This window comes from Mirounga angustirostris, unplaced genomic scaffold, assembly GCF_029215605.1.
Source record: "Mirounga angustirostris isolate CCGP_5_RB_7025 unplaced genomic scaffold, mMirAng1.0.hap1 SCAF_5, whole genome shotgun sequence".
Taxonomy (NCBI): domain Eukaryota; kingdom Metazoa; phylum Chordata; class Mammalia; order Carnivora; family Phocidae; genus Mirounga; species Mirounga angustirostris.
In genome coordinates, this window is record NW_026991713.1 from 45,486,414 (window position 1) to 45,503,951 (window position 17,538).

Genomic DNA, 17,538 nt, shown 5'->3' on the forward strand with positions numbered 1-17,538 from the left:
TGCAAACAAGTCCGTGATCGGAGGATTATGTAGCTGGCAAGGCTAGCAAACCTCCGCTGTTCGAGACCTTTCTAGATGCCGGGCTTGAGGAGCCATGTTTGCAAAACCGTTCCAAACTGCCGCATCCACTCTCCTCTCCCCATCACGCTAAAGTCGGAAGACGTTTATTTTATCATTCCTTCAAGCAATCTTTGCATATCCGACAAGTATTGACAGAGGGCCTGCCCTGTGCGGGCGCTGCGGTCGGTGCAGAGATGCAGCAGTGATCCCCAGATGGGTAAAGACGCTGACCGCACGGAGCTCCCTTTCTAATGTGGAGAGAGGGCCATTAACGGAAACACAAAGGAAGACCACCACACAAAACAGACTCTGAAAAAAACATCCAAGGCGAGGGGATGAGAGCAATGTGGAGGACAGTGGGCGATTCTTTCCGATCTGATGTGCAGGGAAGCCTGTCTGCTGAGTGGGCATTTCAGCAGAGGCCTGAGACATGCAGGTATGTATGTGAAGGGAAAGTCGTGCAAGAGCCCCTCACTGGGAGTGGGCCTGGGGGGGGGGGGTCCCGAAGCTGTGAGGAGGCCAGCAGGGCTGGGGTGGAATGACACAGGGAGCGAGTGCCGGGGCGGGGAGTGTGGAGAGGTGTCCAGGGCCACTTCACGCAGGGTTCTGGAGGCCACGGGAAGGACTCTGGCCAGGAGAGGGGATGCGATCAGACTTCTGTTTTAAAGTGGTCCTTCTGGGGGTGCCTGGGTGGCTCAGTTGGTTAAGCGTCTGCCTTCGGCTCAGGTCATGATCTCAGGGTCCTGGGATCGAGTTCCGCATTGGGCTCCTTGCTGTGTGGAGTCTGCTTCTCTCTCTGTCTGCCGTCCCCCCTGCTTGTGCTTTCTCTCTCTCTGACAAATACATAAATAAAATCTTCAAAGAAAAATAAAGTGGTCCCTCTGATGGGAACTCTTAAAGGGGGAGTGGAGTGGAAGCCACAGGGGTGACCGGAGCAGTTCAGGTGGGAGATGCTGTGGGAGATGCTATTGCAGCGCCCCAGGGCAGAGGTGGCCAGACGTGGTGGGATCTGGTGCAGAAGAAAGAGAAATCCAACCAGGCAACCTACTAGGGGCAGGGCGACATGTAGGCAGCCAAAACAGAGCAACATTTTACATTTATGGTTATATTATCTCTAACACACGGTCATTTGCCTAGTTACCCAAAGTACTACGTGTAACACTGAAGTAATGAACTGTGTGTGACTAAGAGCTGTTTAGTGAATTAAGACAGACTCAGGCTTGGTTGATGATCACATATGACTTAACTAATCAGACTGGGCTGACTAAGAACGGTTATTTTCGCCAAAAAGTCCCTAACTATCCCTGTTCACGGTCCTAACTTCAACAGTACATTTCGGAGTTCTAGGGCACAGCTTTCCTTCTTTTTTTTTTTATTTTTTATTATTATGTTATGTTAATCACCATACTAGGGCACAGCTTTCAAATGAGTGCTTAACTCCTATTGCTGCTCATGTGTCCATTGTCATCACGTAGCTTCGATGGTTCCTGAGACGTTGACTTTGGAAATGAAAACGAGGGAGTAAAAACTTTATTTATTTTATTAGTTGAAATTATTGTTAGGGCAGATACTTTTCTGTTACATTTCCTGACGTCTAGCTTACTTCTCTCGCATTTTCTTTTCTGGGCAAGGACTTTCAGAGCCCTTGAGTCTGTATTCAGAACTAACCTGTGGAACCATGAACCTGTGTTATGAGGGGAGTTTGTCTTAAAGGAATTTATGATGTGCTCTTAGCTATTTGCAGGGCTGGTGGAAGATCTATCTCATCGACAAAAAACAACAGTTTAAGGAAATCATTGGATCCTTCTCATTTCTTTACCATGTGGGACGGTTTTAGTAATTCTAAAATTAAATACATATAGACTACAGGGGGGAAACGGCTCTCAAATGAATACATGAATAATTAGAACTGCACACAAATCTTTCCTGTGACGATCTGAACTAACAAATCTCTGGCAACTATGTTCCAACCCCAGAGACCCACATACCATTTGTCTGAGAGTTGGATTTTTTTTTTCCTGTTTCTAAAATTATTTCATGGGAATATCTCTTCCATCATCTTCATTTCTATAATAAGATACAACTTATTAAGGAAAACTTTTATATTTTTTATATGATCTAAAAAACGTGTTTAATCTTAAAGATACTGCTCCACATGTTAAGACTCATATTGTCCCGCTGTTGTTAGTGTTACTGACTCAGCTACCATAAAAAGAAAAAAAAAATCAAGTTATAGTAGACACATACCTTTTCAACTAAATCAAATGAGTAGATGTTTTGGTGTTTAACAACCAATTAAAATATCTTTGAGAGTCTATGTTTCTTTTAATCTCTATGATAGTTTGAATCTCTAAAGAAATCTAAAGGATTTTTTTTTTTTTTTGGTAGCTTCATTTTGTAAAAAATGGAGGGATGAGAGCAAAGCAATCAGATGCGACCTCTAATTTCTGATTTCTCCCCTCTGGATGTTGGCATGGAGAGGGAGAAGCATGTGGGTAAAATGGAGTGTGCACGGTGAGTGGAAGGGGTGTTTGACCCTGTGCTCTGGCTGAGAGCCTCAGGAAAATTACTGTGCGGGGAACCATGCTCCAACGTGGGTTTCCCTGGCGGAGTTCCAAAGGCAGAAGAGCATTTGCAGAGCTAAGTGAGAGGGCCTGGCAAGTTCTACCAGGCCTCCTGGGTCAGTTCTTGTGAGAAACTTTTGCCTTGTAATTCTTAGGGTTGTTTTTTTTTCCCCCTTTCCCTTTTTGGTTTTCTTCCTTCTCACCATTAGTGTACAGTAAAGCTTAATAAAAGTCCCTTAATTTCCCTGGGTCTCATTTCACTTATTCTTTTAAAATGATAGGGTTCTGGGGTGGGTGGTTCATTCGTTAAGCGTCTGCCTTTGGCTCAGGTCATCGTCCCAGGGTCCTGGGATCAAGCCCCTCATCGGACTCCCTGCTTGGCAGGAAGCCTGCTTCTCCCTCTCCCACTCCCCCTGCTTGTGTTCCTTCTTGCTGTGTCTCTGTCTGTCAGATAAATAAATAAAAGCTTAAAAAAAAAATGATAGGGTTCTTTCACAGAAGTTTTTTCTGCCCTCAAATTGTTTTTCTGTTACATGTGCATTTCCTACTTACCTTCATTCTTTCCCCCCTCATCCTCCCTCTACCCTCCTGTTTTCTTCTTGTTTATTATAGGATTTCTTTATTACACATTACTAACATTTTATTTTATCATTATTTTTTACATAACATTTTTTTAAAGATTTATTTTTGGGGGGGGAGTGGAGGGGCAGAAGGAGAGGGAGAGAGAGAATCTCAAGCAGACTCCCTGCTAAGCATGAAGCCTGACATGGAGCTCCATCTCACCACCCTGAGATCATGAACTGAGCCAGAATCAAGAGTCAGATGCTTAACTGACTGAGCCACCCAGGTGCCCCTATGTAACATTTTTTTTAAAAAGATTTATTTATTTATTTATTTTGGAGCGGGGAGCAAGTGTGCGTTGGGGGAGGGCAGAGGGAGAGAATCTTCAAGCAGACGCCCTGCTGAGCATGGAGCCCAATGTGGGGCTCAATCCTATGACCCTGAGATCATGACCTGAGCTGAAACCAAGAGTCCGACACTTAACCGACTGAACCACCCAAGTGTCCCCCAGCCCCCATGTAACATTTTAAAAGCATTTCCCATACTTCATATCAGGAGGTAGATCAGAGATTATTACACTCCATATTTTGTAGGTAAAGATACCAAAGCTCAGAAAGGTTTTATGTAGCTTTCCCAGTTTTATTTAAATGTAATCTAGTCTTCTCTTAGGGAGCATAGAAGTTATGTAACAGCAGGGCTGCTTATATAATCAGAGAGAATGAACTTGAATGTGATAACCCTTATGATTTAAAAGAAGACATTTCTGGGGCGCTTGGGTGGCTCAGTCCGTTAGGAGTCAGACTCCTGATTTTCTGCTCAGGTCATGATCTCAGGGTCGTGAGATGGAGCTCTGAGTTGGGCTCCGTGCAGGGAGTCTGCTTGAGATTTTCTCTCTACCTCTTCCTCTGCTACACCCACTCTCTCTAAAAAATAAATAAATAAATAAATAAATAAATAAAATAAAATAAAAGAAGACACTTCTGACTATTTAGCAAATTCAGGCTGGCTCCTAGAAATTACTGCTTTATTTTCCAACTTTTTTATCAAGTACATGAGACCCGGACAGCACACATTCTATACTTGCAAAATTAATTTGTTCTAGAAATTTGGTGAGAGCTAACATCAGGCTTGATGGCAGAGTAGTTTCCCTCCCTCTTCCAATTCTGAAGCTCTGGATGACACTTGCTGATTTCCAGTTTTCTGGGACTATTTTCCTTCTCTGTGATTTTCTGACATGAATTTTCAGTGACTCTGTTACTATTTCTAAACTTCTTTTTCACTCTTCTGAGTTGAGATTTACCTGAATAGTTGTAAACTATCACTTAAACATAAAATCTCTGAAGTCTCCTATTTCTGTACGGTGTGTCAAAATATTCTCATATGAAAAAACAACATCATAGTCAATTCAGATTGGCTATTCGTGACTCAACTCTATTGATTAAGTGCTCTTATTGCTTTTGGGGTCACCCCATTGATGAGTGTGACTTTGGGTTATGCTTAAAGGAGCCAAGTGTCTGGATGATGAAGACTTAGACATAAATAGGATGAAACTCACAGTCAGATGTACTCTACTAATCTTATCTCTGCAGACAGTAATGCATCATCATTGTACTTGACCAAGCTCACCATGGTGGGTTTTATTTTATAAGATGTCCATGCTAGTCAGAAAGGCCCAGATGCTTAGAGTTTAACCCACTGGTATTCATCTTTGGTAAGGTGTGCTGAAGCCTATTTAGCAGTCTTGGATGCAAGCATTATGAAATTCTATCAGCTGTTTTTCTTCCCATCAGAGGAAATAAGTGTCTTTCCTAATATGCCTCAAGAAATTGTGATTTTCAAAAAAATGTGGTTTCCACCCCTCCTCCAAAAGTTAAGCACATCCAATTGGTCAAATCCAGTCAGAAATCTTTCTTTTTTTTGTGGATTTATGAACTGTCCATTTTGTTTTCATTATTAGGATAAAAATATTTGGATTTCAAGGTTCAAAGACTAAGACCATTGGAGAGAATAAATGAATTCTTCAGGGTAACAGAGAATAATACTTCAGTGGGCATAAAGTCCTATGGTTTCTTTAACCACAATATTAACTCCTTTGTGAAGCTTCCCTTAATTACTTCAGTCCAGAGTCAACTTTCCTGTAGGACATATTTTATACAGTGCTGTTCATTTTCTACCTTTTTCTTTGTAGTCTACCTGATTTGATTATAGATTCCTAAGGTAAAGACTCTTCTTGCCTGCCCAGAGCAGGTAGCTGAATCAATAGGTACCAGTTGAGCATTTGACCTTGTTTCTAAAGACAGTTGGCCATGATGCTACAGGCCTGGCATCACGATTCCAAGACGGCTGGCTAGTCACATAACCAGATCAGGAACAGCTAAAGAATATGCCTTCATTATGCATCAAATTTAAGTTCAGCAATTTCTTTGAGTACTTTTTTCTTTTTTTAAGATTTCATTTATTTGAGAGAGAGCACGAGCAGGCAGAGGGGAAGAGGGAGAAGCAGACTCCCCGCTGATCAGGGAGACTGACGCGGGGCTCGATCTCAGGAACCTGAGATCATAACCTGAGCCAAAGGCAGACACTTCGCCCACTGAGCCACCCAGGTGTCCCCTTCTTTGAGTGCTTTCAATATGCCACGTAGAGTGCTTTGCAGCAGACAAGTAGTATCTACCTTTTATTAAACATCTTGTAAGTGCCCGGCACAATGTTAAGTACTTTACATACATCGTGCTATTTAATTATTATAAAATCATATTAAACAACATGATTATCCCCCTCTATAAGAGGGGAAAATGAACCTAAGAGGGGTTATTTGCTCACACTTACATAGAAAAGTTTACACAAGAGAATTTGGTTCAACATAGCATTTGGGCTCAAAAATTTGAGTTTGTAACCATTACTTCAGTTAAAAGTAGGTTGACCTGGAGCTTAGGTTGGTCAGGAAAAATGATTCTAAAACAGGAAAAACATAAGGACACAAATGCCTGCATCACTGGGGTTAAAGGTCATAAGAAAACTATACTCACTGCTTCTTACTCAGATTCTTCCATTGCCCTCCAGATCCTGTGCGACCTTATTGCTCTCACCACTATGACTGGTGGTCTTTCTTCCTGCTAGCCCCTCTTTTGATTCTCATCTTCTAAACAGAGATGTTACTCAGGTTTCTGTCCTCACACCTTTTCTTTTTTCTCTGGTGGTGCTCAAACTTTAGTGTGCATTGTCATCTCCTGAGAAGCCACAAAAACTCAGATTCCCAGGCCCCAACCCAGATTTAGTGACTCAGAGTTTCTAGGGGGAAGGATTCAGGAATCTGTATTTTTTTTTTTTAAGATTTTTTGTTTATTTATTTGACAGAGACATAGCGAGAGCAGGAACACAAGCAGGGGGAGTGGGAGAGGGAGAAGCAGGCTTCCTGCTGAGCAGGGAGCCCGATGTGGGACTAGATCCCAGGACCCTGGGATCATGACCTGAGCCGAAGGCAGACGCTTAATGACTGAGCCACCCAGGTGCTCCAGGAATCTGTATTTTAAAATAAGCAGCCCAGGTGATTTTAATATGGGTAGAGAGCCACACTGGGAAACATAGAGCCTATACCTTCTCTCAAGGTCCTCATCTGCCCCAGCACCTTCAAAAATTACCTCTTTGGTTTTTTGTTTTGTTTTGTTTTTTAGAGGGAGAGAAAGAGGGGTGGGCAGGGGCAGAGGGAGAGAGAATCCCAAGCAGGCTCCACGCCCAGCGTGGAGCTTGATCTCACATCCCTGAGACCATGACCTGAGCTGAAATCAAGAGTCAGATGCTTAACTGATTGAGCCACCCAGGTGCCCCAAAAATCACCTCTTTGTAGACAACTCTGTAGTCATTATTTCTAGAACAGACTCATACGCCAGACTCATATTCCAACTGTGTTAATGACATCTTCATTTGGATGTCCTACTGGCACCTTACACCTCAGATTCATTTTGTCTTTGACTGATAGACCAGTGGTTCTCAAAGGTGGTCCCCGGACCTGCAGTATTGGCCCCACCTGTGAACTTGTTAGAAATGCAAATCCTATGCCCCGTTCCAACCTAGTGAGTCAGAAATTCCAGAAATTCCATACACCTAGTATGTCCAGAACCAGACAACTTCTGCCTCCAAAATATCAGTTGTTCCCCTTGAATTCTCTGTTTCACTGACTGTGCCTCACGGGTCTCCTGGCACCTAATCTCATAATCTTACTCACAGTCATCTCTCACCTTCGGACTTCCCTTCTGGTCCCCATATTCCATCAATTGATGAGTCCCTGATTGTCTTCCTGCACTGTGATGCTTCCATATATCCCAGTGGGTCTCAGCCCACCTGTAGGGCTTTAAGAAATACTGTCTGGGTCCCCACTGAGACCCATTAAATCAGAATCTCTGGGAATAAGCCCCAGTAAAGTAGTTTTAAAAATGCTCCAGGGGATACTAATGCATATGCAAGGATGTTAAACTCTGGAATAGTTCTCAGTATAGTATTGATAAGATCAACTAGAGGCCTTCAAGGTCTCCATCCCCAGAAACGATGATTCATTCATTACTTGTTGGGAGAATTAGGAGAGGTAATTAGTTAATGGGTTTTAATAGTTACCCAGAAGAGACAATAAGAACCTGACCTACGTGGTGATGAAATAGGGTAAACGAACGGGAAAGACAGTGTGGAATTATGAACTCTGGATCTTGGAAACTGGCTGATACCAGGGCGTGAGAGAGAAAGAATTGCAGAACACAAGAAGTGAGGGACAGACACAGTGATCACAAGTTTGGATAATAAGAATGCCAATGGCAAGCAAGAAAGGCAACAGAAAAAGCTTGTTGGGGGGTTGGACGAGTCAATCTGGTTCTGCACTTGTTAAGTTTTCAAGTATTGGTGGGGTAGGTGGAAGTGTCACTTGGCGGGTGATTCTCAAAGTGTGGTCCCTAGACTAGCAGTGTCAGCATCCCTGAGAATGTGATATAAAGGCAAATTCTTGACATCTTCCCCCGCTCCCCCCACTTCCAACCCACTGAAGAAACGCTATGGTGGGGCTAAGCAATGTATGGTTTAGCAAGCCCTCCAGATGATTCTGATCTCACTAGAATTCGAGAACCACTCGCCTAGAGTAGTGGCCCTCAAACTTATCATGCATCAAAATCACCTGAAGAGCTCATTAAAGGCAGCTTCCTGGGCCCAATCCCTGGAATTTTTGACTCACTAGGTTGGACCGGGGCATAGGATTTGCATTTCTAACAAGTTCACAGGTGGGGCCAATACTGCAGGTCCGGGGACCACCTTTGAGAACCACTGGTCTATCAGTCAAAGACAAAATGAATCTGAACTAGAAATATTGATTTGGTGGTCATCTATCTTAACAAAAATAGTTTAACTCTTGGGTTTTTTTTCCCGGACGACCACAGTCATTTCCTAATGGGTCTGTAGCCTCCTATCAGGTCCCCTGCTTCTGTAAGTCCCCAATCTCTTTGGCATACAGAAATCAGAGAAATCTTTTAAAATCATAAACCCTATGATTTCACTAGCTGTACACAATCCTCCAGTGGCTTTCCATTGCTCTTATTTGAATTCTGTGCATAGCCTGACTGGTCAGGTCTTTGCCTTCCTTTCCAACCTCACCCCATGTCAGTCTCTCTCCCTCTCACTCAGTTTTAGCCACAACGATCTTCTTCCATGTCCAGAAAACGTGTCACGTTCTTTCCTACTTCCGGACCTCCACTCACACTATTCTTTTGCCAGAAATATTCTACCCCAGCTTTTCAGACCACCAACTTCCCTTCATTCTCCTGATCTCAGTTTAGATGTCATCTTCTTAGAGAGGCTTTCCCTCCTTGTCCTCTCTTGTTATTTATTCTCTACCTGTGTTTGTGTTCTTCATCACTCGTTACAATCATCGAATATCATCGGTGCTAGTTTCCTCACTTACTATGTCTCTCCAATAGAATGTGAGCTCCCCCAGGATGGGGACCTGTTGAATGAGTGAGTGAACCATAGCAGGTCCCATTCTCTCTTACGTTCCCAGCGGCTCAGTAAATATGTATTCAGTGAATGAACTGAAAAGTACCTGAGAAAGGAGACAATAAAACGAAGTGCAATAATCTGGGGAATGTCTACATTTTATAGGAATTGGGAGTGGAGGAGGAAGGATGCTAAAGAGAAAAAGAAGAGGAGCCTGGAGATAGGGCACTTTCAGAACACTGCCCGAAATGTCATAATGAAAGATACATACACGTGTGTGCACACACACAAGGACAGATATCTAAATGTCTATCTCCAGCTATATGGATAGACATTTGGAAGAGAACTAAAATAACTGCCATGGAATAACATTAGAGAAAAAGAGCTTCCAAGAGGCAGCATTTTTCATCATTTGCCAGATCTACAAAGACAAGAGACCGAACACTGTGACAAAGCCAAAGGGCAGGAAGAGCATTCATGGGCATGAAGGTGTTTTCACTTTACTAACAAATCCAATATGTGAATTACAGTTTACCAAAGTTCTTTCATCATCATTTCATTTGATCCTCAGAAAAAAATCTCAAAAGGCAGGCAGGACAGCTCTCACCATTTTCAGCAACATGATGAGGAAGTAGAAGTAACAAGCGTAGATTCTGCTTTCAGGAAGTTTGGTGGTATTTCTCATTACAAATTTCATCGCAATAATCGGTATCTACTATTTATATAGAGATTTATATAGAGATTCCTCAAGGCCAACCATAATATGAGCAAATAGTTCCAGGGAACAACAGTAACTTAAAAACAGACCTCACTAGAGCTTCTCGTGTTTCCTTGACGGCTAAATCAAGTATTTGATTCCAATAGCATTAGAATCTGGAAAGATTTTAAACTACTACTCGGAAACAAAGGCCCTCAACTCACACTGTTTAAAATCGTAACAGTTCATTTCCCCCTCTGGTTTAATCAGACCACGAATCTAAGTTTAATGGGACCTGTAGATGTCAGCATTAGGCACGCTCTGCCATTAGCTCCTAACATCTGAACACACTCTGAGGGACCAAATGTAGGCTCTTCTATTTGTCCAAATAGCAAACATTAACATAAATCCCTGGTAGAACTGAATCAACAAAACTGAGAGAGCACTGTTGGAGAGAAATGCAATTAGCGCTCAGGATGTTTAAAACTTGGTAAAGAACTATTCTGCACTGATCGTGTATATCCATTAAAGCTCACAGCTCGAAATAGCTTTTCCTTCCCAAGTCCTGGATCCCTGGGTTACTGCAAAATCAGGCTCAGGAAATAGGGAAGAAAGAGGTTAGAATCTTCTCGAAGGTGCTCTCATTTTACTAATACAGCTCAGTAGGTGAATCAGAATTTAGCAAAGTTCTCTCATCATCCTTTCTTTCGATTCTCAGAAACATCTCGAAAGGCAGGCAGGGCAGCTCTCAACATTATCCCCTGAGGCCCAGGGAGGTCAAGTGGATTATCAGCTAGTAAATGGCAGAGAGGAGACAAGAGTCCCGGGCTTTGCCTTTAGATACTGCGCTTTTCTCTCTACACAGCACAGCCTCGCCACACTCAGGTATGGTTTTTGTTTTTTTCCAAAAGGAAAAGGCTCTCCTTCCCCTTGCAATAATAGGACATTTGGCCTGTGCACATCTGGTCACCATATAGATTAAAAAAAAAAAATAAGTAACCGAGGATAAACAAGACTTGAATGTGCCAACATACGTGGCCCAGGTAGTAAGCATTCCAGAACGTCTAAGGAAGAGGAGACCATTAACGGTGATGGCTTTTATTCTTCTTAAATATTTGCCTCAGGCAGTCACTTTCTCCAGGGTTATAATATACATATATTTCTAAACACTGACTTAGTGAGTACCTTTAGGGCTTTATGGATTCTTAGAGGATTTTAAACCTCGACACCTTTGTCTAGCTCCAGGGATGGAGGAGGGATGAATCATGGCTGTCCACACAGTTTGTAACATACTTAAGTGAATTAAACTAGGGAAATGATTAAGTGGGGGGTAATTAGTGCGAATGGGAAGAGCAGTAACTTGCCTTTATTAATAGTGATTTTTAAAAACTGAGTTTTGTGGTGGGAGTTTTATTAATATCCTTAATAGTATCAGTAGCGCTTTCCTATTTAATGGCTAAAGAGATAAAGCATAGAGATGAGCTGAATAAACTGAATGAAAGAATAATTTTAGAACAGTGCTCTATTGTCATAACAAAAGACACACATGCACAATGACACATATCTAAATGTCTATATCTACAACATATAGGAAGGGGAAAAAGAGAGAGAAGGAAACAAACCAGGAAACAGACTCTTGACTGAGGGTTGCTGGAGGGGAGGTGGGCAGGGGGATGGGTTAAATGGCCATTAAGGAGGGCACTTGTTGTGATGAGCACTGGGTGTTGTATGTAAGTGACTAATCACTGAATTCTACTCCTGAAACCAATTTTACACTATATGTTAACTAACCAGAATTTATATAAAAATTTGGGGAAAAAATGCCTGTCTCTAGCTGTATGGTTGTTATTTGCTAGTTCAGGTAATATACTATATAAAACAAGCTGCTTAAGTATATGCATGCACTTGTAAAAATATTCACTAAGGTTTTGTACCTGTTGAGCAATGCTAAATTGGTGGTAGTCTACACCTGAAAATTCTGGTGATACTTCTCCATAGCCAATAATAGGTGATGGTAGGAAATTAATAACCTGAATATCCAATTTCACCCTGCCTGATAGACAGCTCTCTCTCTTTTTCATTCCTCCACATATGCACAGACAGACACAGATATATGACAGAACGATCATTACAAAACTCGGTTTAAACAACACTTTCAAGGATTCAACTGTGCAAACCACTGTTCCAGGTACTATTAGAGAAAAGAAATGCACAGACGAAAACTATGCACAATTCCTAACACTCCCTCTACTTTCTGCAGGCAGGTTTGACCATGCATGCTTGCCCACTGCATGATCTTGAACCAGTTCCTTATTTTCTCTGTACTTCATCTTTTTTTTTTTAACCTATGAAATGGGAATAATAAGAATATCTACTTTTACGGGGTTGTTAGGAGGATTTGTGGGAAAATGTGTATAAAGCATTTTGAACAGTGCCCGTACAGAGTAAACTACTATTGTTGTCATTATAATGATAATATATTGTTATCTTGAAGATCTTATACTCTAGAAGAGAATATAGACTTACACATTGCTAAGTCTAATAGAAATTATCAGCAACATAACAGAAGCATAATCACAATGCTCTGCAAAACAGGTACTTTTTTGTTATGGTTTGTTTTGTTTTAAATACAACACCCTAAAATTAGCCTTGGGAACAAAAGAATAAACCAGGCAGAGTTGATTATTTTTCCAGGTTCTATAAATACTATCCCCTTTTGCCACAAAATGAGTAATGATGTCTTTGAAACATCAGTCAGATGCAACACAGAATTATATATGAGAAAGTGGTCTAGCTTTTGAATTCTGCAAGTTGGCCTGCTCAGCAGAGGGAATTCCAGAACAAAATGAATGAAAAACTAGAATGAATAGCCCTTTAAGGGTCCCCTCTATTTCTGAAATTCCAAGATTCCAAGGTCAAGACACTTAATGGAGTTTCCAGATATAAAAATAAGACAATACAGAAAAATATCTTTTTCAAATGGTAGTTCCCTCCCTCTTTTTTTTTTTTCCTTGTCATTTCTCAATGATCTTTTGAAAAACTGGCCTTGGAAGAGAATTGACATTTACCTCATGAAGAAAGAGTAGTTACTTTCAATGAGTTGGGTCACCGAGGGAGGAATTCTATTATACAAAGTCCTTGCGGAAGTGAATTCCTTATTGATTCAGTCTGTGGTCTAAAGTGGAGGTGCATTACTGCTATAAACATCGGGGTGCACGTACCCCTTCGGATCCCTACATTTGTATCTTTGGGGTAAATACCCAGTAGTGCAATTGCTGGATCGTATAGTAGCTCTATTTTCAACTTTCTGAGGAACCTCCATACTGTTTTCCAGAGTGGTTGCACCAGCTTGCATTACCACCAACAGTGTAGGAGGGTTCCCTTTTCTCCGCATCCCGCCAACATCTGTCGTTTCCTGACTTGTTAATTTTAGCCATTCTGACTGGTGTGAGGTGGTATCTCACTGAGGTTTTGATTTGGATTTCCCTGATGCTGAGTGATGTTGAGCACTTTTTCATGTGTCTGCTGGCCATTTGGATGTCTTCTTTGGGAAAATGTCTGTTCGTGTCTTCTGCCCATTTCTTGACTGGATTATTTGTTCTTTGGGTGTTGAGTTTGATAAGTTCTTTATAGATTTTGGATACTAGCCCTTTATCTGATAGGTCATTTGCAAATATCTTCTCCCATTCAGAGATCTTGCCATTTGCAATGACGTGGATGGAACTGGAGCATGTTATGCTGAGCGAAATAAGTCAATCAGAGAAAGACATGTATCATATGACCTCACTGATATGAGGAATTCTTAATCTCAGGAAACAACTGAGGGTTGCTGGAGTGGTGGGGGTGGGAGGGATGGGGTGGCTGGATGATAGACATTGGGGAGGGTATGTGCTATGGTGAGCACTGTGAATTGTGCAAGACTGTTGAATCACAGATCTGTACCTCTGAAACAAATAATGCAATATATGTTAAGAAAAAAAAAAAGAAGACGATAGCAGGAGGGGAAGAATGAAGGGGGGAAATCGGAGGGGGAGACAAACCATGAGAGATGATGGACACTGAAAAACAAACTGAGGGTTCTAGAAGGGAGGGGGGGTGGGAGGATGGTTTAGCCTGGTGATGGGTATTAAAGAGGGCACGTTCTGCATGGAGCACTGGGTGTTATACACAAACAATGAATCATGGAACACTACATCAAAAACTAATGATGTAATGTATGGTGATTAACATAACAATAAAAAATTAAAAAAAAAAACAAAGTGGAGGTGCATGTTGACACAGAATGGAAGCCTTGTGCCATTGGTTAGTGTAAGGAAATGACAGGGGAAATCATAGCAAATACACACCTTCAAAATACAGGGTAGGGGTATACATAGGACTAAGCGTTGTGTTTTAATTATGGTGAAGGGAGGATGACAAGGATGGAAATCAGGAAAAAACCCTAATTGAAATTTGCTAAAGGTAATCTTTAGAAATATTGGCTAATGTCTACCACGTCTTTTGCTTTTTTCTAAGGAAGCCAACTTGGATGAGAAGCTCCTTTTACATGTTTTGCTTTCTCAGGATGCATTCATTCATCAAAAATGTATTGATTATTTATTATATACAAGCCATGACTAAGATAGACAAGGACTCAGCCCTGACCAAAGTTACTTTTTAGCTGTGGAAGTGGCGAGAGAGAAAAGAGAAGAGGGGAAAGGAGGAGCATGGACAACCTAGAGTGAAAACCCATGAATGATAAAAACTTGCTGTACAGCCTTATATTCTGAGCTTCCCCACCGTATTCCTGGATAACAACCTGGGCATATATTCAACTGATTTCAGTAGTAAGACAATAACATTTGCTAAAAATATAAGGCCATCAAAAATATTGATAAAACCCTAAAGGGAGAAATTTGAGAATATTATCCTCTTGAAAAGGGAAAAGATCAATGTGGTGTAATTTGGTTATGATGGAACATTCTTCCCACTTCCCATGGTGGATCATGCAGTGCATCAACCATTTAAATTACTCCTCAGATAGGACCCTGACTTCAGGATTTATAAAGGAAGTATTTTCAAAAGAGGTCATTGCCTACACAATTCCTTTAATCAACAGTCAGAGGATGTACTCAAGGGATGGTGCCAAACTTTCTTCATGAGGACTGTGAGGGCACACGGCTCCCCTAGTCTCCATCACTCCAAAGGGTAAGAGGATCAAATGAATTTTTAAATGCAGATTTTTGGATTATACAGTTCTTTTTCATCTTCTGGAAAGTGATTACGAGACTTAATCAAGATTCCTCTGTGTATCATTAGCTAATTTTAGCTTCATCCTTTTTTATTTTTTTATTTTTTTTACGGTGAGTTTGGGAGAGCCCAGTTTTAAGTCCTCTGTGGATTTCATGTTTTTCTGTTCAAGCCGTGAGGGAAGCTAAATTAAGAAGTAGGAAGATAGTAATTAAAAGTGATTAGGACAAGAAGTTTTGGCGCTAAGGAATGTGGACTCCACTCTCCCTGTCACAACCTGAACCAAGCGGCAGTTTTTGGTTTTGATTATGGCCTTACTTGGTATTTTAATAAACATGAACCGGTATTCAAACTTTCAATATCCTGCTGCTTAACTATTTCCAAAGAGACATCCAGCGCTCTTAAACAGCCTTTGTTTTAAAATTTTAATTTGTTTGGCTCAAGGCTCACCTTAGAAAGTTGTAGCCTCATGGTCAACTCTTTCATAAGTTGATTTCCAGAATCTTAGGCAATTCCTTTTTTCTCCCCTCCCAACTAAGTGTTTCCTCATGTGCCAAAATTGTTGGTGCTGACAGCTTTTTTGCCTTGTTTTATCTGGTTCCCACAGTGAGTATGAGGGGCAAACCCAGGAATGTGCTCCGTGTTGACTGGACGCATCGCTACTACGGGGATACTTACAACTCCTCCAGGAAGCGGAGACTGTACAGGGGATTCGGGGGCAGCTGACTGATGTTGTTCATACTGAGGTCTCTGGAGAGGAAAATAGACAGCACGTGAGGGGCGGTGTATGCCACCACAAGGGAATCCAGCTGTTCCCTTCGCACATTTTCAAGCAATACAGCCCAACGAACTCATTCTTTTGCTTGACAAATGAATTGCTATTTTGCATCTTAAACATATTCCTTACCAGCGCCCCACCCCCCACCCCACCCATCTTGGGCTTTCTATCAAATTAGAGACCCTAGGAGGAGCTTATATGAATTCAAAATGATTTAGACCATTCATGGGCATGCTGGTAATCCTTCATGTTTAAAATTATGTGAGTAGGACAGCAAAGGAAACAGACATAACTCAACCCTAGACATAACCCAACTTCATGTCTTGCTTTGAATTTTGTGACAAAGAGAAATGTCTTCCCCATGCAACTCTACAAGTCCTGCTTCTGTGGGGCTATAAGCACTTTGTAAAAACAAATGTTTTGATTCAAAGAAACTTAAAAAAAACAAAACAAACAAGACAAAAAGCCCATTCCCTCCTTCTAACATGTTCCCTTTGCAGGTTCTCGGATTGCATTAAATAAGTGAAATGAACCATAAAACAAGGGTGTAATGTGATCCCGCTCCATAGCACACTTCCTGCTGGGCCTGCACAGTAGTTCCTGGCACAGGAAACAACAAGCCACTTTGGGCAGAACTCAATCAATTTTTGTTTTAAGGGAAACTCCATGTAATTAGATTTTATTCTGCTTTTACTTTTCTATTTCTTGACTGTCTCCCACATAACCCTGCAGCATCACTGATATATGCCATCTGTATCTCAGAGGACAAAAGACTGGCAGCGGAACAGACTGCCATCAAGACCAGCTAAGACTTTAGGTGATAGCTGAAAGTTGACTTAAAACATGACTCATTGCTCAAACCCGTAGGTTCAGATTCTGTTCAAAATTCATTATAATCTCAGCTCAGGTGTACATCCTTAAAATTTACCTCAAGATAAGACAATGAGCTTCTTTTTATTTATTATTTTTAAAAATTGACTTAATAGGCATATGACATTGTAGTAATTTTAGGTGTACAACATAATGATGTGATATATGTATATATTGCAAAATGATTACCGCAGTAAGTTTAGCTAACATTCATCACATTTACATTTTTTTCTTGTGATGAGAACTCTTTAAGATTTACTCTCTTAGCAATTTTCGAATAAGCAATACAGATTTGTTAACTATATTCGCCCTCCTGTACATTACATCCCCAGGATTTATTTATCATATAATTTTAAGTTTGTATCTTTTGACCACCTTCACCTATTTCACCCATTAGCTGTTTAAAAAATCCAGATTATTCCTGTTATTTAAGTGACCACACCCATAGCATCTAACCCAGCTGATGTCAGTGTAGATTGCTTGGTTCCTTTATCAAATATTAACCTTTAATCACTGATGGTAAGAATGGAGGGATTGATCATTTACTCTTTAAAAAGTGATTAAAAAGTCACTAGCATGTACAGGAAGATAAAATATTCAGTTAAATGTTTCAGAGTATGGTAAAAAAACAATTATAAATTTTAATATCCACTACTGAACAATGATACAGCTGAGTAACATGCTATATTCTTAAGCTAAAACTAAACGATGTCAAAAATATACACCAAAAATTTTGTATATCCATATATTAAAAATCTGGAGGGGCACCTGGGTGGCTCAGTTGTTAAGCGTCTGCCTTTGGCTCAGGTCAT

General features: G+C 41.0%; 1 protein-coding gene across 1 annotated transcript in view; it reads right to left on the bottom strand.

Moving 5' to 3' along the window:
• LGR5 (leucine rich repeat containing G protein-coupled receptor 5) overlaps window positions 1-17,538 on the bottom strand; it is a 126,655-nt gene that overhangs the window by 55,151 nt on the left and 53,966 nt on the right. The window contains exon 2 of the mRNA XM_045872956.3: window positions 15,757-15,828. Within this exon, the coding sequence (XP_045728912.3) occupies window positions 15,757-15,828 (72 nt within the window). The remainder of the gene's footprint in view (window positions 1-15,756; window positions 15,829-17,538) is intronic.